A 20821-nucleotide genomic window follows, 5' to 3' on the forward strand; every position below is an offset into this window, starting at 1 on the left:
GCTCGCGCTCGTATCGCGGCGATGGCGTGTTCCACCAGCAGGCTCTTCTGCTCTGCTGGTTGGACTGTTACAGAGCTGTTGGTGGCTTCTGCCACGTGAGAGACACGTATGTGGAAATTCATGAATACTCATTTGCCTGTCTTTGTAGAAAAGAGTTACAGTTTCTGCTGTGTGAGTCAAAACCTATGCAAATTTGGGCTGGATTGGAGTCCCTGGGGTAGTTTCAGTGGTGGGTTTGGTGCCCTCAGGATTATTAGTGGAAAGCCAGCCTTGGGCAGTGAGTCATGGACCGCTGTCTGATCACATGGTGTGCTGGATGCTTGCACATCTTCAGTTGTGTAGTTGCAATAAGAGGCAGATGAACTCCAGATTCACCCTTGGCCTGTCCCCCACTGTTGTGTTTCTGTCTGGACCGTGTTGGTACCTGCTGCCATCACTGATGGGGGGCTGTGCTCTGAGCCGCTGCTTCCCACTCTGTTGTTGTGCATACCATGTAGTGTAACTCCAACTTCTTGCTTTGCCTCCTTGACCATTTTTGCCTGGAAAGGCTGCTTGGTGAAAAGACACCCACACCAAATATGTCCTCATGGCATTTTGCAAGTGTGTTCTTTCAGTGGCTGCTGATGGATTGCTCCACAGCTTCTTCATCTCCTCCTGCCTTTCCTGTTGTGCCTCTCTTCTGATTGCACTGCTTCTCTTTTTGAGACTGTCCCTGTTTCTGCAGCAAACACACATCCTGATCCCATGCCCCCACTGTAACTCAGTATTTCCTGTCTGATTCCTTTGTCTCATCCCCATTCTCCTCACTCCCCAGTCTGCCCTGGCTGTTCCTGTGTGCAGTCTGGCTGCCCTGTAGGGATCTGCCTCTCTGCTGCTGCTCCACCTGCCCCTTCAGCCGAGGTGCTGGTGATCCAGTGCAGTGGGACTGGGGGTTCAGGTGTGTCCTGATTCTTTCAAATTCATACAAGCATCCCACGGGCCAAAGCTGTGACAGCTGCCCAGGCTGTTTGGGGCTTTGACACCGTGCAGTCTCAGCACTTGTAACCCTGGTGCAACAGATCTGCGACCCAAGGAGCAGCCTGTGAAAAGCTCCTCGTGTTTCCTTAAAACAGCAAAGCTCTGCTGCAGGGAGACCAGACAGAGGCATCTCCCTGGAATTATGGGGAAATCACATCTCTCTGAGAATAAAGAAACTGAAAGTTCTTGTGGTTTTAATAAATTTTTGACGTGTTTTAATTGGTGATAGAAGAGAGTGGAGTGTGTTTCTGTGATGCAGGAAATCACAGCGAGTCATCAGAGACCTTTACTGAGCTCAGCTGATGTTACAGGAAATTCCAAATGCCTGGTGTCCTGTTTTTTTTCTAATATTTTGACTTAGAGAAATAGTATCACATAAGTCAAGTTGTTTAAAAATGGATGTTGTAAGTTTATTGGGATAAATTGAAACAGTTCTCATATTCTAACAAATAGTACAAACTTCAGCTCTTCATACACAGCATGGAAACACAATAAATATGTTTGAATCTCAGTCTGGTTCCAAAGAGATTAAGCTGTTTTAAGAAGTTCTTGATGGGAAAACCCAAAAGGGCATTTTGAGAGGGACTAGATCCTGATTTGGTGGTTGAAGTTGTGACTGATGTATGGTTTTCCTAAAAACCCATCTTGGTTATACCTGTGCAGTGTTGGCTGCTGGGGTGTGTTTATCAGACTAACAGTCTGTTCTCTTCTTCCCCCTCATGGTCTTTGAGTGTGGGCAGATTCTGTCCCTTTGTCTATCCTGTTCAGCTCCTGTCACAGTGATTTCTGATCAAAGGAGTAAAACCAGTCGTGCCACTCCGTACAGAAAGCTATTGAACACAATCTCATTCCTTCCCGGATCCACACGTGGCTGCAGCATTCCCATTGGCATAAATAATACCTAAAATCTGAATTTAGCTTTCCCTGGGGGAAAATTCATGTTGTTCCTTAAAAGCTGAGTTTTTACCTTACATTACTGATGTAGAAAGGGCAAAAGGTGATTTTTTTTTTTACCCAAGTGTGAATTAAATCTCAACTACAAAATTGGTTAAAATGGGTTTGTGTGACTGGGATGTATCTTTGTTTTCCTGGGCATTATCTGTTGCTGTAGTGAGTTTCTCAGTAGTTTCACCTTCAGTTTTCCTTCTGTTCCTCGTGTCACTCCCTGCTAGCAAGTCCTGCATTACCAGCTGGGTTCCAGCTGGCTCCCTGGGCACCCTCTGCCACGTTCCTGCTGCTGTTGGCCATAAGCTGGTGGTGGCCACAACGTCACCGTTGCTCCTGGGCCTGCGCTTCCCCTGCTGAGTTTTTTTGAGATAGGACAGTTTATTTGCTATTACAACTGTTGACAGAAATAGGAAGGTGCAGATAAGCACAAGGACTGCAATGATAATGAAGCAAATCACTACAAGAGACTTGTTGTCTTCACATGTTTCCTTGGTCGCTGGACCCTTGGGTGTGCTGGTATTCCTGGGTCCTCCAGCGGCAGAAACTGCACTTGTGGCAGGGGAAGAGGTTGGATTTGGGACCATTGTGGAGGAGAAGGACTGCAGGGTACTTGGCATTTCAAAAGTAGTTACTTTGCTGCTGAAATTGATGCTCAGAGGAGAATTTGTATTGGCTTCTGTTGTGTTCTGGCTCCCACTGAGGTTCTGGCTGATGGGACTCCAGGTTTCCTCTCTTACCCGAGGGTAACCGGTGTGGTTCGCACTCGTTTGCAAACACAGGGAGAAGATCATCGTGACAGGGAGGGCCAGGCCTGGGTTATTGCAGCTCTTGCTCTTCATCCTCCTAGTTAGTCCCCTGCCAAAATACAAGTGGTGGTGTTAGTTTGGCAAGTGCTGGTTCTTAGGGGTTTGGACCAGACTTCTCAGGGAATAGCAGCCTTTCTGGTGGACAGTGTGTGTAAGCTGGCCTCAGTTCTGGTGGATGTAGGACGTGAGTTCAGACACTTGGTTTAGTGAAAGGATAAATTGTCTCCAACTTCTGACAGTTTGGGGTTTGTAGAAAATATATGAATATTAAAAAAGAGGGAAGTGTTTCCTACCACCTGCCCAGGAATGTTGGGGCAGCCTCTGGTAGCTGCTGCTCTCCAGCACTGGCCATGTTACACTCTGAGCTCGTCCCTTCTGCTGCTGCACAGGGGAGGGAGAAACCATGTCAGGTTTACTGCTTCCCACCCCCTGAATGCCCCTGGGCATGGGCACTGGAACCGTGATGGTAGAGATGGCAAGGATGTGCTTTCCTAGCACAGCTGGCCAGAGTACTTTAAAATGCCCAGGAAAATCTTTGTTCTCCAATTTTTCTGCCTTTTTGTACAAAAAGCTATTTACCATAAATGTACTTGTATTTTTCTTCAAATGTGCTACAGATTGTGACTTTTTTTTTTAAAATGCCTCAGATAATTATGCAAATGAGATTAACCATTAGTATGTTCCGTTTCACATTTGGGTGGTATTCAAATTTGTACTTGTTGAATTTGTCTGCAGGGCAGGAAACTGATAGTTTCTGATACTGATGGGTCTGATATGGAGATAAAAACCTCAAAATAGCAGCGAGGAGTGAGCCAAGCTGTGACCCATGGGAGCAGCCAGGCTGCAGCTGAGGCTGGGCCGTGCAGGAGGGGACAGCACAGGCACAGCCAGCGCTCCCAGCACTGCACACTGAGCCCACTGTTCATTGTGGTGGCCCAGACCACATGGGCCTTCCTTAAAAATCAGCAGGCTGATGGCGTGAAGGGCTCCGCTCAAAATCACCAGAGCAAAGGAACTGATCTTTAAAGAGCTGATTTGCTTTTTGGTTCAACCCTTTGTGTCTGGGTATTGACAGAGACTCAGTACCCAGCGAGATCCAACAACAGAGCTAAGTAGTGACTGTCACTGCTAATTCCTTGGAGTCTGGTCGTGAATACCCTTTAACATGACTGAAAATACAGTTTATCAGCTTCCTTGATTCAGTTGAGATAGTATTTCTACAGTTTGTTACTATTCTTGAGTTACTTAAACTTCTTTAAAAATACTTTTGCATATAATTTTCTACAAAATATAAGAAACTTTAAAGTGCAACTTAAAATAGGAGAAGGAAAATGGGTACTTACCTTGCCAAGATGTGATCAACAGAAAATGAGTGTTTCAGATATTTAGTCCTTTAACAATAAAGTTTCTTGGTGCATATGTTTGCTCTTAGGGTGCAAATGGCCATCAATGTGCAGCAAGGAGCTTTGGGCAGTGCTGGTGTTTTTTAGGCAAGTGTGTAACTGAAATGACATGTCGTGTGCTCTGCGTGGGGAACTCAAACCACAGTGATGATGACACACTTCCCTTTGGTGACAGCCAGCCCATGGCAGTCGGAGGGGAAAGCACCGACCTGCCCAGCTCAGCTCTCGGGGCCACAGGAAGGGACGGGGACAAAGCCCTTGGGCAGACGAGTGTTCCGTGTCCATGGGATCTCCTGCAGTGTCCTGCACTGGGGTTACCGTCACCGCTGCCCCAGGACCCTGCAAGCTGCTTCTGTGCCTGCAGAACAGGGGCAGGGATTTCAAAGTACCTTAAATTTTCATGAGCTACTGATGTATTTATCTGTAATTAATTATTCTCAGTAGAACTCTGTCTGCTGTGTGAACTCTGGAGATGTGGTTTAGGCTGATGTGTTGTCCAGGCTCAAAATTCAGAGGATCTTTCAATGAGAAAAATTATTCTTAATTATGTGAACGTTTTTCTGGGTAGAGTTATTTTTGTAGACAAATCCTCTGTAGTCCTCAGAGGACTGACCATTCTTGGAAACACTCCCCCAAGCATTAGAGTGTTGCAGGATATAGCAAATGGAATGGGTCTGATTCGAAAAAGTTGGTGTGTAGATGTTTATTTATTCTTAATTAAAACTTCTGAGATAAGTATATTTTTCCACACACAAAAATAGATATAATTTGAATGCCTAAAGTGGTAACAAAGTTAGAGGCACTTTTATTTTTAAAGAAACTCTTGAGCTCTTTCCATGCAATCCAGTTTTGATCCAGCTGCTGCTCCAGCACGGCTTTGATTGTTCTCTCAGTTATCAAACCTGCTGGAGGTCGTGGGGCACTGCAGGGGGAGGTTGAGTTAAACCCCAGGCCGAGCTGCAGCACTCTGGGCACCAAGTGTGCCCGGGCTGGCCCTGGGGAGCAGTGGCAGGGCCAGGGTGGTGCCGCTGCGGTGGCTCTGGGTGTGCAGGCTCAGCCTGGCCGTGGTGTGAGCGCCGTTCATGGACCTCAGAGTTTTGTGCTGTGGCTCTCAGTTAACCCCAGCAATGTCTGTCTCATCCCACAGGTTCAAGACTGGGCAGATCAATGGCGATCTGCTGATCTACCACGTGCTGCTGACCCTGAAGCCATACTATGCAAAGCCATACGAAATCGTGGTGGACCTCACACACGCTGGCCCCAGTAATCGCTTTAAAACAGACTTTCTTTCTAAATGGTTTGTAGTTTTTCCAGGCTTTGCTTATGAAAATGTCGCAGCAGTTTTTATTTATAACTGTAACTCTTGGGTCAGAGAATACACCAAATACCATGAAAGACTCTTGACAGGTCTGAAAGGAAGCAAAAGGCTTGTTTTCATAGACTCTCCAGGGAAGCTGGCAGAGCACATCGAACACGACCAGCAGAAGCTCCCAGCAGCTACCTTGGCTTTGGAGGAGGACTTGAAAGTGTTTCACAATGCTCTCAAACTGGCTCATAAAGACACCAAAGTTTCTATTAAAGTAAGTGCTTTTAATGCTGTTTCCAGTGATTTTTGTGTCTCTTAGTTCTTCCATTTTGAGGAGAAATCACAAGTTTCTAGTATGCCCCTTTAAGAAGTACAAAATTTCATACGTTTATCTTTTATGAAATCAGGAGTGTCAGGCTTTTCTCTTTGTATGATTAACAGTAGGTGCTGAGCCAGTTTTCTGTTGTCTTTCCAAGGTTGGGTCGACAGCTGTGCAGGTGACATCGGCAGAGCGAACACGAGTCCTGGGCCAGACGGTGTTTTTAAATGACATATACTACGCCTCTGAAATTGAGGAGATCTGTCTTGTTGATGAGAACCAGTTTACCCTGACCATTGCCAACCAAGGCACACCGCTCACCTTCATGCATCAGGAGTGTGAAGCCATCGTGAGGTCCATCATTCACATCCGGACACGGTGGGAGCTGTCCCAGCCCGACTCCATCCCTCAGCACACCAAAATCCGTCCCAAGGATGTCCCCGGAACGCTGCTCAACATAGCACTGCTCAACCTGGGGAGCTCAGACCCCAGTCTGAGGTACAGAGCTTTGAAATCAATACCAGCTGGGGTCAAAATGTGGGAATTCTCTCCGAGGCTTCCTTAGTGTTAGAAAATCTAATCATTTTTCTGCCACCACAGCTCCATAAAAAGTCATTTCTAATGAAGGAAGATTGGGTTTCTATAGGTGAAGAAAGGCACACACAGTGAGAGGAACTGAAGTCATGTAGGAAACCTAATTTCTCTTTATAAGGAGAAATACTTCTGCCTTGCACTGTATGTTCATTGGGTACCCTTGATTTCCATGATGTTGAACCTGTACCCTTAGAGCAGGCTCATGATCCGTGTCCCATCGGGCTGCTCTGGGCTCTGTGCTGGCCAGGGGCACTCTGGGCCCTGGGCAGGCTCTGCCCAGCAGCTCAGGTGCACCTGGAATGATTTAGGATTTCCTGGAGCTACAAACCATTCTGAGAAGTCCCATACAAAGCCCTTCAAGCACACTCTGTAACCTCAGCAGAAATTGTTCAGAGCAAGTGGAAGAATAATTTCTTCTTCTGTTTCTCCAAGGCAAGTGTGTTTGTCTCTGAATTGTGACTGGTGCAGGGGAATGTAGTGCAGGATTTAGGTGTAATTTCTGTTATAGATTTGGGTTTTAAAATGGATGTGTTTTTTAAAATGTCAGGGCTGCTACTGCGATGAATAATGTGTATATTTTCAAATGTACAAGAAAACTCCTACAAATCATATTGTTTGCTTTGTTACAGGTCTGCTGCCTATAACCTCCTATGTGCCTTAACCTGTACCTTTAATTTAAAGATTGAGGGCCAGTTGCTGGAAACTTCAGGTCTGTGTATTCCTGCCAACAACACACTATTTATTGTATCTATCAGTAAGACACTTGCAGCAAACGAGCCACACCTCACCTTGGAGTTCTTGGAGGAGTGTATTTCAGGATTTAGCAAATCCAGTGAGTAACTCTAGTTAGTTTCTTAATGCTCACTCTGAATTTGAAAGGGTTTAGGTTGGTAGCTGTCTAGCTTAGTCACTTAATCTTACTGAGTCACAGCAAGTTTAAATTGCAGATTGTTCTTGGAGCTGGTTTGCAGATGCTCCATTTCTATGTCCCTGTAGCCCAGCAGAATAATGCCCTGAAGGCAGGCAGTTTCCCAGACTGGATGGCAGCTCTTGGAACAAATCTTTTCACATTTGAATGTGCCCTCTCCTTTCTCCTGAAACAGATTAAAAGGCAGCTGCCTTTTTTTTTTTTTTTTTAACTTTGAAATTAATGTTAAAACAAGGTTTACTGGACATCTCGTTCATTTAGAGAGGTCAGTTCAGCCAGAGAGATCACAGTACAAATGATTCCTTTCGTATCCCTGTGAGAGTTTGTACAGTGATCACTTTGGGTAGATTTCTGTCGGGTTGTTATTGATGCACCAGAAGTAGAGAATATTGCAGAACAAAAACCTAAACTTGAGGTGCATGAGAGTGAAGGGTTGAACTCTGGAATATACATCCACAGAAGAGTTACAGGGTTCTTCAGGCATATCAGAACTAATCTTTTCAGAGGATCCTTCCTCTCTGGCTCAGTTGCTCTCTTTGTGCCATCTCTTTTTTCCAGGCATAACACAGCTCTGACTTTACTGTTGGGAGCTGTTTAGAATATTTTCCAAAGATTAAAAAGGCATTAACTTAAGTAGTCATGCCTAGCACTGAATGTGCACATTTTTAGGTCACATCTTGTAACAAGATATCAAAATGTCACCATCTCCTTGCCAGATGCCTGCAGATGTTTCTTGGGTGTCATTATTAGAGTTACTAATGTTTCTTTTTGAAGCTTCTCTGTTTGCCCAGTGTTCTTTGCTCAACTCTGACAGTAATTATTTTGGACAGCAAAACTGAAAGGAAAAGGGCTCACAAAGAATGATTTGTGAATAGAGGCCAGTGCTGGCTCTGTGTTACAAGGTGCATTTCTCTCTCAGGTATTGAACTGAAACACCTGTGTCTGGAGTACATGACTCCCTGGCTGTCCAACCTGGTCAGGTTCTGCAAGCACAACGACGATGCCAAGCGCCAGCGGGTCACTGCAATTCTGGATAAGCTCATAACAATGACAATAAATGAGAAACAGATGTATCCCTCCATTCAGGCTAAGATATGGGGAAGTCTTGGACAGGTACAAATTCTGCACCATTTGTAAACAGATTGTAGAGTTTTTAACCACTTAAATGTTAATGCAGAGGAATAAAATGGCTCTTAACTAGCCCCTTGTCTGTGAGCCACATGGAGAATAGTGAGCAGGTTCTTCTGAAGTTTCCACTCTGTAAAATACTTCATAAAATCATTACTGAACTCTGGGTTCTAGAAATGTGTTCCTGGCCTTACTGAGAATTGGAAATTAGAAGCTGTTGGTGTTAGCAGTAATCATTTGATCAGAAGCCCACGATGGAGGGTCTGGGTGGAAAGAGCAAAGCACTGACACTGAGGGGTATGAGGCCCATGGCACTGAACAAACACAGTTTTTTCTATTTGCACTTTTGAAACAGAAGCGTTTTGATTCCCATCCTGTTGATGATTAGCTTAACACTGAGCCAAGTTCTGCCCTCACCCTCCCTGCAAAGTAAAGACCGTGAGGAAAGTAAAACTGACATCACACATGCCATGCAAGGAGGAGGTATCTGGGCCAGTGTGCTTCCCATGGCCAGGCTCCCCCACGAGCTTTGCACCAACTTCCTCCTTGTCACACTATTTTAGTGATTTTCTTTTTTAACTGTCTCCAAACTGCTGTAGCCCAGCATCAAAGAGCTGCTCTTGGAGAATGTGGGAGACCTGACAAATGGATGCATGAGTGGGATTTTTTGCTTGTTCAATTGGCAAAAAAACCCGAAACAAAACAAAAAACCCAACTCATTTTGAAAGGTTAACTCACACTGTGAGCAATATGACTGTTATGTCCAGTATCAGAGGCAGTCAGCAGGTAAATATGGAGAACATAAAAGATGAAATATTTCACAGCAGCCAGAATTGCAACCAGTTTGGATGAAGTGATGGGAGCTGAGTTTGAACCAGTACTGAAATAGCAGCAATGTTTGCCTGTGTGTTACCTCTAGAGTGAGGGTTCTCTGTGCTCTCAGACAGATCAGCTTCTTACCTGCATATATATTGAATATCTTTTCATTTAACATGAGAAGACAGTTGTTTTACTGGCAGCCATATTCACACACGACACTGCTCTAAGCAAGCACTTAGACAGATGAGACCTTGCTTATTTTCTTGGAAGTACGTTTTTCTCTGCTTCAAATCTGGTTCCTTCTTACTGTGTTCAGCATTTTATAAATAGTTATGCTTTTAAAGTGGAAACTAAAATAAAAATACTGCAAAATAAATTATAATTTCTCCACAGTACTGAAGCATTTTGAGTAAAACCTGATGGAATTCAGCTTTATGGTTCTAAAATTCACATGAGGCTTTTTGCCAAAAGAATAATGAGTCACTAAAACTGATGCTTCAGTTTGTGATAGTTTTGCATCTTCAGCTAAAGAAATGTACAATTGCTGATTTCAGTTGTGCTTCGCTGTGGGAAACCCAAATTAACCTGCCTGGTGAGAGAGGATTTCTTTTCTGTCTCAGATAACAGATCTCCTGGATGTAGTGCTGGACAGCTTCATCAAAACCAGTGCCACGGGGGGCTTGGGCTCCATCAAAGCAGAGGTGATGGCAGACACTGCTGTGGCACTGGCTTCTGGCAATGTCAAACTCGTGTCAAGCAAAGTGAGTCCCCTCTTTGCCTTAATTTCCTTTTATGTAATAATTTCAACTTACTAATGTGACACTGAGATGCCTTCTGATCTCAGTACAGGCAGTGATGCAAAAACCATGATAAAAGAGGTTCCAAGCAATAGAATAATTCCAGTGTTGAACTGTGATGGTTCTTACTGAACTCTGAGCTGTGCTCCTCATTTGAGTACAACGGAATGGTTGCTCTCTTTGCAGGTGATTGGGAGGATGTGTAAAATCATCGACAAGACTTGTCTGTCCCCCACTCCCACGCTGGAGCAGCACCTGATGTGGGATGACATTGCTATCCTGGCACGCTACATGCTGATGCTGTCCTTCAACAACTCCCTGGATGTGGCTGCTCACCTCCCCTACCTCTTCCACGTGGTCACTCTGCTGGTGGCCACAGGTCCCCTTTCCCTCAGAGCTTCCACTCACGGTCTCGTCATCAACATCATTCACTCTCTGTGCACTTGCTCACAGCTTCACTTCAGTGGTGAGTTTTTTTGGAGTTTCAGTGAAGATGATTGCTTCTTAATTTGTTTAGGAAATATTTGAGTTGTCATTCTCTCTGCAAACTGTTCTGAGAGTCTGAAAATAGTGCTTTGTAGCTCAGCTTGAATACAAATCAGAATGAGGATATGATCAAGAAGAAATGAGTATGGAATTAAAAAAGATCTCATTTAGAGCAGATGCATAATGCAAATTGTTTGTATAATTTCCTAAAACCCATTATGCTATGGGTTTTAGAAAAAGAAAAGAAAGTACCAGTGAGTTTCTGATGAGGCAAAGGAGAAAACACAGTCTGTGCTAAAACTGACTGATGTGCATCTTGTGAGGGGTTGCATAAGGTGGTAACAAAAATATCAGTTACATAAGGGAATTGTGAAGCTGTAGTGTAAAACAGGTATTTTATCCACTGTTGTATTTTAACAGTCCTAAAATAACAGGTATTAGCAATTGGCCACATCTTGCCCCAGAAGCACAGTGTAGAACCAGGCTGGATTTTGTGCAGAAAAAAAATTCCAAGTTTCTGTAATCTTGTCCTTGTTTAGGTATCTGAAAGCTGGAGTTGTGTCTGTGTGTATGGAAGGGGTGAGTGGGGGCACACACACACACACACACACACACACATGGAGAGGGGCTTTGGCACAGGGCCTGGGAGCCTCCCTGGAGCCCTCCTGCTTGCACAGGGGCTTGGAGTGCACTGAGATAACCTGCAAGGGCAGAACTGTAAAAATAGTCAGTGCTAGTAGCAGGCCATCATTTTCTTCTGCTTTGTGGCTTTCTTGATGTCAGTGCCAGAGCCAAAAGCAGAGTTTGCTGCAGTTGGAACCTGCAGTTCTGTTGGTATTTCAGAACAGGAACGCTCTGTGTTTCCCTTTCCTGAATCAGTGAGAGGAGAAGTCACAGAACCACATCTTTAAGAAAGTTGCTTTGTACCTGTTTTTAGAATCCCTCTTCCTTGTGCCTGGTTTCAACAATCAGTGCAAGGGAGCACAGCTGTTGTGGCGTGTTTGGGGAGCAGTAGCAAAGGGAACAGCGTTGGAACGTGCAGTGACCTGCAGGCTGTTTATCTGCTCCGCTGTTCCTGGGAGGGTGAGGCCCTCAGAGTGTTAAAATGTGGATTGGAATTTCCAAGGTGTAAATCTTCCTCGTATGTGAATCTTTGTTCAACAGAGGAGACCAAGCAAGTTTTAAGGCTGAGCTTGACTGAGTTCTCCCTGCCCAAATTCTATCTGCTGTTTGGGATCAGCAAAGTGAAGTCGGCCGCGGTCATCGCCTTCCGCTCCAGCTACCGCGACCGGTCCTTCTCGCCCGGCTCCTACGAGAGGGAGACCTTCGCTCTGACCTCGCTGGAGACCGTCACCGAGGCCCTGCTGGAGATCATGGAGGTGCGTGGGGTCACAGGGAGGTGTCCCTGGGGGAGCAGGCACTGCTGCCCGTGCTGCAGGCTGGCAGTGCAGTGACAGGACCCTCCTGGCATGGCTAGAGACAGCCAAGAGCTGCCTTCTGAGAGTAAACTGCTGCACATCTGAATTTAAAAAGTACTTCTTCTTAACGTCACATGTATTCAAACAGTCTCATTCTTTTTAGGCTTGTATGAGGGATATTCCAACGTGCAAGTGGCTGGACCAGTGGACTGAACTAGCTCAAAAGTACGTCGTAGGTCTCACACCCTGCCTGTGTAGCACACCCAAAATTCTCAGCTTTTTGTCGTATGTATTTTTTGTTTGTTGTATATGTGTTGTTTAATGCAGTGTCCTCTGTTTCTTCATAGGTTTGCATTCCAGTATAACCCCTCCCTGCAGCCAAGAGCACTGGTTGTCTTTGGCTGCATAAGTAAACGTGTGTCTCACGGACAGATAAAACAAATCATCCGAATTCTCAGCAAGGTGTGTGGGGCTGTCTGTTTTTCTTTGTGACTCATAAAGTAGCTGATTTTAGCTCTATCTTCCCATCAAATATAGAACTTGGCATAATTTGAGGATAAATATATTTTTCAAGCATATTTTTGTATACAACTGATTGGAAATACACTTTCCGTAGGCCAAGCTGTTTATTTTGAATTGATTTGGTGGCAATAAATTCTATTACTGCTGTGACTTGTAGAGTAACAATAGGGCTCAGTATTGAGTTCAACATTTGAGACAGAAGTGGATTCAGCAGTCAATTATTTAAATAAATGAGAAATTTTCTGTTAAGGTATTTACCTGCATTCCATTTTTCTGAAGAAGGTTGTGTTCCATAGCAAGTGAACAGTGTGCTAGATATGTGTCCTAACTTTAAGCATTTTATTAGAGGTTTATGGACATAAACTTTAATTGAATGGTATCTAAATGATAAAAGAGCTTTTCTCCAACTCTTACACCCTACTCTGCACCCTGACTGTTCTGGTGCCCACTGTGCAGCTGCTGTCAGCAGCACATGTATCACTGCTGTGTAAATCTCCATTTGGAAAAGTTCTTGAGAATTGGTGTAAAATGAGCTCAGGCTTTGTAAATAATTGAGAGCTGCAATTATTGTGTAGAGCTTTGATCTTCTTTTTACAAAGCAAAATGTAATTATGGTTGTATTTTTAATTACTCTCTTTTCTTACAAAAAGGGACTTGAGAGCTGTTTAAAAGGCCCTGATAATTACAATAGCCAAGTTCTAATAGAAGCCACAGTAATAGCCCTCACCAAGCTGCAGCCTCTTCTTAACAAGGTAAATAACTGTCTTTTTAGAGTAAACAGAGAATGTATTTTATAAATTAAAATAATAATTGTGGGTATAATCTGAGATAAGTGTTGGGGTATCTCAAGTTCCCACTTCACTGCTGTGACTCACGCTTGGAAGTACCACATATGGGACATGTGGCAGATTGTCTGTGGGGCCTGTGCAAAGGCTTTGGAGATGCTGCAGGATGTTCTGTTCTGCTTCCCCAAACTGGGCCATGGCCATGTGGGCAAGGGCTGTTCCAGGCTTGCTTCCCACAACATTTCCAGCCCTGGCTTTCAGATGTCTGATTGCTGGTACATCCCTTCGTCAGGGCTGTAAGAAATGGCAAGGCCTGGTTTGCTGTGAGTTCACCCAGCTGATGGTACTGCCAGGTTCCCTCTTGAGCAGCAAACCAATAGGTACAAGTACATCTTGTTTTGTTGGAATGGATGTGGCTGAGGGCAAAACCTGCTACAAGGGGGACAAACCCACCCGTCAGTCCTGGTTGTTGTTCACCTACAGGAACTGTCTCGAAAGTGAAATGGTGGCTCCTTCTCTCCCCTGCAGGACTCCCCTATGCACAAGGCTCTCTTCTGGGTGGCCATGGCAGTGCTGCAGCTGGATGAAGTGAACCTGTACTCGGCAGGAACAGCACTGCTGGAGCAGAACCTGCACACCCTGGACAGCCTGCGGGTGTTCAATGACAAGGTGAGCTGGCAGCACTCAGCCCTGGCTGACGCTTCAGTGATGTCAGCAGTTAGAGCTGCTAAAGAAGGGGAAAAAAGCCCAACTTTGTCCTTGTGGACACTGCTTAAACAACTAAACCTGAAATTTGCATTAGAAATTGTTTCATTTGAGTGATATCAACAGAAGAACTAAGATGTGGAGATGAGGCTTTTATTGCTCTGTTTGAAACTGAAACAGAAATGTCCAGATGTGATCTGTGAGAAAATGTCTGATATTTTCCTGTGACCTCTTAAAGGAACTATTTCATCACTTAAAAAAAGTAACTTCCAGTGAGGTACTCTTCTATTTTATTTCCTTTGGGTCAGAGCCCAGAAGAGGTGTTCATGGAGATCAGGAGGCCACTTGAATGGCACTGCAAGCAAATGGATCATTTTGTTGGGCTAAATTTCAACTCCAACTTCAACTTTGCACTAGTGGGACATCTCTTGAAAGGTAAGAGTGTATACTGCTGTTCCTTTTAGATGAACATTCTTAATTTGGAAATAAAAACAAGTCCAATATAAAGGGCACAAACAGGGTGGTGGATTTTAAGTAACTTGGATTACAGAGCAGATGCAGATGGCTAAAGGACTTTACCAGGTTTCCTTTATACATGTCCTACAAAGGTCTTTAATGCTATAAATTCTGAACTGTCCCAGGATGTGGGGATTCATTTGCTGCAGTTCTTTACTTCTTCCTCCGGTGTCTCTCTCTGTGTTTACCTGCACTCAGGCTCACTGTTCCTTTTAGAAGACTGATTTGTGGGGCAATAGATACAATGCATGCACAAAGATTTGAAATTATGCAGTTTTGAGGGATGGGACAGAAAGAATTAGTCTTAAATATGGAATTTCTGTCTGCACTGTGCTTGCTTCCTTACCCTTAAGACAAAATGTGTCCTGAGAAGCTGCTGGAAAATATTCATAAACATTTTCAAAATATTAATACTGCAGAAATATGGGTTCAGGAATTAAATACAATAATTTGTTTCTTAGGGTACAGGCATCCTTCTCCTACCACTGTAGCAAGGACAGTGAGGATTTTGCACACACTCCTCGCTCTGGTTAACAAACACAGGAACTGTGACAAGTTCGAGGTGAACACCCAGAGCGTGGCTTACCTGGCAGGTAAAATGAACCAGACTTCCTTCTGAATCTGTGCTGATGGAAAAGCAGTGGATTATTTGGGAATTCCTTCAGGTTTAGGTTGTTAAAATTGTACCAGCATAAAGGAAACTTGTAACTGGAGGGGTGGACAGGAGTGGGCAGGGGGGGTTCCTCAGGAAAGCTTTTTGGGGACTGAGAGCTTTGCCAGCACAGCACCTGCTCTGCAGCTTTGGAAATCCTTCAGGGGGGCTGAAGGTTTCTTGGTGTAAATACTGAAGGGTGTGTCTTATAGCATTCAAATTTCTGGTGGTCTAGAAATAGAAATGGTGACATGTGAGGGCCAATGTGTAAATCTTGTCATTGTAACCGGATGGGGAGTATAATTCTTTTTAAACTACCTGCTTTTAATCTGTACATTTCATAAGGTGTAAATACAGCTCAGTGGTCTTCTTTGGGCTCAGTAAAACCTGTACATTGATGGAATATTGTTTGTGTTGTTCACTGCATTTGCAGCTCTGCTGACAGTGTCTGAGGAGGTTCGGAGCCGCTGCAGCCTAAAGCATAGGAAGTCTCTCTTACTGACAGACGTTTCGATGGAAAATGTTCCCATGGATACCTATCCCATACATCACAGTGACACTAGCTATAGGTTGGTTGTCTGACTTCTGGATAAGTTATCCAAATGGCAATATCTGTCTCCTTTAGGAAGTGACCTAGAGATAACCTGTGGTGTGTTGAGGGCTGAACCCCCACTGACAGCGCTGAGTTCCTGGGCTGTGACTGCTTCCTGCTGCTCCCACTGTGATCAGGAGTCAGAGACAAATTTGGGCCTGGAATTCATACAGATTTAATTTTCAGATCCATGAAACTGTTTCAGAGCTTAACTGCTCTGGAGGCTGTTACACTTTGTGCTGGCATCTTTCTACAAACCTGATCTTTTTCATTTTAATTTTAGAAGAAAGTTATTTCTTATTTTCTTATTAATATTAGAAGAAAGTTTTGTTTGTGCTTTTAAGAGCTCCAAGGCATGTACTTGTCTGTGCCACTGGAAAACCCTGACACCTTATTACAGCCTGTCTGTGTGCAGCCAGAGACATCAGCCAAGGAATCAGCCTGGAAGTGCCATGGAGAGCCTGTGTCTCTCAAAGGGAGCACTTTGCTCAGGATCTCTATTTTTAGCACTGAGTGTGGAGTAGCTGATTATTAAATATGTTGCATCTTTCCCCATAGGCTGATTTGCTTGTGTTCTTTTCATTACTTTATATTTTATCTCCTCAGCATTATGTTCACATCAGATTGTTTGGTTTCACTAGCTCAGGCATTTTTGCAAGCAGAGTAATTACTGTGTCTTGGTCCGTGTTTAGGGGGAATGAAGTTGGTAGGAAAGATGGGTTTAATAAAGGATAGTTTGGCTACTTGAAAAACTTGGGCCGAAACGTGCAGAGTTTTAAAGATTTTCTTAATTTGATTTCTTTGCCCTTGCAGGACACTAAAGGAGAACCAGCCCTGGTCATCCCCCAAGGGGTCAGACAGACACCTGGCTGCCAACTACCCGACCGTGGGACAGATCAGCCCTCGCACCCGGAAATCCATGAGCCTGGACATGGGGCAGCCTTCACAGGCCAACACTAAAAAGCTTCTAGGTTATTTAAGATAACTATGTTACTGATTTTTCTACAGAATACCCTGGGAAGCGTTGCTGGAGAAAAATTATTCTCTCATGGTGGTTCTGACTCCAAGGGCTTAGTCCCGATTCACAGGAATATGTGCAGTTTCTGCAAAATACAAATTGCAGGACACTGGACAGTTAAAGAGGACTCAGTTCTTTTGGTCATGAAGGGGGGGAGCAAGAGTGACACTCAAAATGTGCATGTGAAGTGAAAAAGGGAGAAAAGGAAGAAAAAAATATATTCCAGTCACTAAAGATTCCTCGTGCCAATTTTCTGCTACCAAGTCCCATCCAGCAAACCCAAGAAGTGAATACTTAGCTCAGCTACTCTACTGAATGCTCTGGTTTGTGCTAGAGATGGTCCCAGAACACTGGAGATGGTTTATAAGCAATCTGATTTGTGCTCATGGCTTCTCAGGGCATCATGCTTACAAACAAAGTCTTTTCTCAGAGGAGCAAGCTGAGCTGCTTGGCAGAGCTTGTGGGAGCCCTTTGGCCTTACACAGGTGGCAGAAGAGGGGCATTTCCTCCATTGCAGCCCTGTTACTGCTTCCTTTTCAGTAACCACGTGGCATGTGTGCTCAGTGTGGTGCCCAGGGGTCCATGGCATGCCCACCTGACTAACTGCATGTTCTCCTCGTGTGTGTTGTGAAGCACTTTGGAAACTGTGATGGAGAGCGGCATGGTGTGACCGTCCTGTCTGTCCCATCCCTGAGAACGGGAAAATGTCCCCAGATTCCTGGCAGGACACGGTAGAGAGGGGAGTAGCTTGGCCAGAAAATCAGAAGAAGTTAGAAAATGGATTTAGGTTTAATGTTTTTAATTGCCTGATAAATTGTTTTTAGGTACAAGGAAAAGTTTTGACCATTTGATATCGGACACAAAGGCTCCTAAAAGGCAAGACATGGAATCTGGAATCACAACGCCTCCCAAAATGAGGAGAGTAGCCGAAAATGATTATGAAATGGGTGAGAAACAGGACTAACATTTTAAGAATAATACGAGTTATAAAGGCTTTGTATATCTATACAAAGGATTATTTCTAAATTGAGTGTTTATTTACCGAGGTTATCCAAGGTAAGGGAGAAGCACCTTTCTTAGCAGTGCTTCTGCAGGGTGCAGCCTTCATATCAGTGGCAGCTGAGGCTGGAATTGGAGCTGCTCAGTTTACAGGTGCAGAGTCAGGGGCAGCTCCAAAGTCCTGCATATAGGAGTGCAAGGAAATAAATAACATTTGGCTTGTTATAAATTAATACGCCCCAGCTGCAGATTCCTGCAGGAGATGGAATGTGACCTGATGCCTGGAATGCCTCTCTTCATCTTCTCCCCCATCTGCTTCCTGTGCCCCCACCCCCAATTGCAATGCAAGACCAGGGTTCTTCTCTTGTATCTGCCTGACCCCGAATTTGGTACTTACACCCCTGGGCCTGTATTTCACTGACAAGGAAATTGGGGTTTTTGTTTGCCATCTGATGCCACATCCCATGTCCTGGTCCGGTGCTGCTCTAGTCCAGCACACTCGGTGCGTTCGCCTCGCTGAAGGGGCCGGTGAACTCGGAGGTTTGCACATGACTGAGTCTGTTGTGCAGGAGCTGATCCTGTCTTGCTTTGGGTTTATTTTGCTCTTCTCTATCTGGCAGAAACCCAGAGAATATCACCACAGCAACACCCACATCTCCGGAAGGTCTCTGTTTCCGAGTCAAATGTCCTCCTGGATGAAGAAGTTCTGACTGACCCAAAAATTCAAGCTCTGCTGCTTACAGTTCTTGTAAGCTTTCTTCTATGTATTGCCTGCAATTTTCTGATGTCCTTCTGGCTCCAGTGAAGCAAATGTGTTCCTTGGAGTGTTTCCTGGCTGAGTTTTATCATAAACTAATTTTATATAACAAACAATTTTTAATATATTATAGTTTAAAAGAAATGAAAATTGTTGGAATCCCAGCATAATTCAGTTTAAAAGTCATTAAATAGTAATGTGGTACAGTCTGATAGACCTTCCTTCAGCTGCACCAATGCAGTTCCCAACCCACAGACAATTCAGACAGACTCAGTTGGACACTTGTGTCCAAACCCAACTAGATGAATTTATTGCCAAAATAGAGGCTGTTACCAACTGGTTTTGCTTTTTCCTAGTACAGACATAAGTGAATCTTTTGTAAGGCTGCTTTGTGCTGGTGAGAGCTGCCAGGCCTTTCCCTGCAGAGGGGCTGTGGTGCCCAGTGGCTGATGGAGTGCTTTCCCCGCAGGCCACGCTGGTGAAGTACACCACGGACGAGTTCGACCAGCGCATCCTCTACGAGTACTTAGCAGAGGCCAGCGTTGTCTTCCCAAAGGTCTTTCCTGTTGTGTAAGTACCTGAAGTTCTGTTGGAATAACTCTGTACCTGGCCCTTCCTCTGAAGGTCTCTGGCCCAGGACAGGCACCTACAAGGCCCTTGCTCGTGTGTAGGGTACGAGCTGCAGGCAGTCCGTGGCTGGTTGGGTTTAATTTGTCCCCCCAGGTGTGTTTCAAAACTGATTTAAAGCCTTCTGCAGGTACTCTGGATGTATTTCTTTAGATATCTCTTGTAGTTTTGCTGGAGCAAATACGTGTAAAGGGAGCCCAACTGCCAGAAATGAAGGTGAGCAGATGAGCACCATTTAAAGGGATGCTGCCTTGTGCTGGCTGTAGAAAGTGATGGTCAAAGCCCACACGAGTTCTGTGAGTTACTGAAACCACGATTGGCAGCAACTGGCATTGGCCTTAAAACCTCCAGCGTGCCCGAGACCTGCAGGGGAGCTCAGTGGGACAGAGCTCCAAAGAGCTGCTTTGGAACTGGGGCTCTGACAGGAACACAAATCCAGGGAAGAGTTTTTGCTCCAAAATAATTAAAATATTTGCAATTTCAAGTGCTGGGGAAAGGCTTTAGTGGGTTATATGGTTGATTATGGTTATATTATTGAAAGTGCTACCCATTGTTAGAGTCCTCCTGGAACACTGGGAATTGTGTTCTGGAATCACTGAGGGTGTAAAACGCCCACCTGAACTGCTGGTTACTAAAGTCAGTTTGGAACCGCAGATTTATTTTATTTAATGCCAAAAAAATAAGCCACTTCTCTTTTCTTCAGGCATAATTTATTGGACTCCAAGATCAATACCCTTTTATCGCTGTGCCAGGATCCAAACTTGTTGAATCCAATCCATGGGATTGTGCAGAGTGTTGTCTACCATGAGGAGTCTCCACCCCAGTACCAAACATCTTATCTGCAGAGTAATTATTTTCCCCTTTGTTTCAAAACTGCTGTATTTTGAGTGACATTTACTACTGAAAATGTTTCCAAATTGCAGCCCTCCTGGACTAGCCAGTCAGGCTGGTGTGGCAGCTCTCCAGCTTCAGGTATCTGAGGAAAAGCAAGAGTTTGCAGATTAAAAATAGTCCTGACATGAATATTGGAACTGCTGCAGTTGTGCACCAAATATTAAAAGTATTTCACTATCTATGTGAGTAAAAGATGTTGAACCTCAGGGTTCTGTTTCCTCCAACTTAAAGAAACACAGAATGTGAGTGGTGGTGACAGATGATGAACTTTGTTATCCTCATTAATTAGGGGTTGATTTAAGTACTGGTAAATTCCTTAGTGCAGTGTTTGGGTTTCAGGGCCCAAGCTCACTTGAACTGTGACACTTAAAACCTAAACGTGTTTTTATGGTCCTTAGTCAAAAACTTCCCAGGAAGATCTGTAAGAAGCAGGTTACAGTTGAGAAAAACTTAAATGCTGACACAATTTTGGAACTGAGATGTGGAATCACACGGTCAATTTACCTTTTAAAATGAGGGAGCACCCTCTGGTCATTGTGTGTCAGTGAGAGCCGGGCTTTGAGGGTGATGTTCCATTTGTTGTTGCAGGTTTTGGATTCAATGGGCTGTGGAGGTTTGCTGGCCCCTTCTCCAAGGTAAGAGCTCTGTGCTCAGGAGTGTTTGGCCTTTCTGGGGCCCGTTGGTGCTGCAGGAAAGATGCACAGAATTGCTCTAAGCAAGCAGAAAGCTGTCAGACTCACTCCTTTGGCTAAACCCAGTTCTGAGCCTGCAGCAGGGGCTTTGAC

The 20821-nt window shown here is 44.5% G+C and overlaps 2 protein-coding genes across 19 annotated transcripts in view; one reads left to right on the plus strand and one right to left on the minus strand.

Moving 5' to 3' along the window:
- The window catches only part of NF1 (neurofibromin 1), a 79984-nt gene that overhangs the window by 49953 nt on the left and 9210 nt on the right, over nt 1-20821 (plus strand). For 17 of the 18 annotated variants that reach the window (XR_007629715.1, XR_007629716.1, XR_007629721.1 and 14 more), the window contains 20 exons: nt 5322-5754; nt 5957-6297; nt 7023-7225; nt 8241-8434; nt 9889-10029; nt 10252-10531; nt 11716-11930; nt 12133-12194; nt 12317-12431; nt 13142-13243; nt 13805-13945; nt 14290-14416; nt 14959-15090; nt 15583-15718; nt 16555-16712; nt 17584-17706; nt 18379-18506; nt 18985-19085; nt 19846-19988; nt 20625-20671. Coding sequence is in view for 4 of the 18 variants with exons in the window: in XM_050321541.1 (XP_050177498.1) it covers nt 5322-5754; nt 5957-6297; nt 7023-7225; nt 8241-8434; nt 9889-10029; nt 10252-10531; nt 11716-11930; nt 12133-12194; nt 12317-12431; nt 13142-13243; nt 13805-13945; nt 14290-14416; nt 14959-15090; nt 15583-15718; nt 16555-16712; nt 17584-17706; nt 18379-18506; nt 18985-19085; nt 19846-19988; nt 20625-20671 (3322 nt within the window). In the remaining 14 variants the exon portion in view is untranslated. The remainder of the gene's footprint in view (nt 1-5321; nt 5755-5956; nt 6298-7022; nt 7226-8240; nt 8435-9888; nt 10030-10251; nt 10532-11715; nt 11931-12132; nt 12195-12316; nt 12432-13141; nt 13244-13804; nt 13946-14289; nt 14417-14958; nt 15091-15582; nt 15719-16554; nt 16713-17583; nt 17707-18378; nt 18507-18984; nt 19086-19845; nt 19989-20624; nt 20672-20821) is intronic. The other variant, XM_050321544.1, reaches the window with a different exon arrangement.
- Nucleotides 1441-4260, minus strand: EVI2A (ecotropic viral integration site 2A). The gene is made up of 2 exons (XM_050321549.1): nt 4115-4260; nt 1441-2820 (listed from the first exon to the last, which is right to left on the minus strand). The coding sequence occupies exon 2, from the start codon at nt 2802-2804 to the stop codon at nt 2043-2045; it is 762 nt and encodes a 253-aa protein (XP_050177506.1). The 5' UTR covers nt 2805-2820; nt 4115-4260; the 3' UTR covers nt 1441-2042.

The sequence above is a fragment of the Myiozetetes cayanensis genome, unplaced genomic scaffold (genome assembly GCF_022539395.1).
Source record: "Myiozetetes cayanensis isolate MyiCay16 unplaced genomic scaffold, myiCay2020 scf27, whole genome shotgun sequence".
Lineage (NCBI taxonomy): Eukaryota > Metazoa > Chordata > Aves > Passeriformes > Tyrannidae > Myiozetetes > Myiozetetes cayanensis.

Bases quoted from the DNA above. Each gene is read 5' to 3' on its own strand.
- EVI2A (XM_050321549.1), bottom strand. From the start codon at position 2,804: ATGAAGAGCAAGAGCTGCAATAACCCAGGCCTGGCCCTCCCTGTCACG.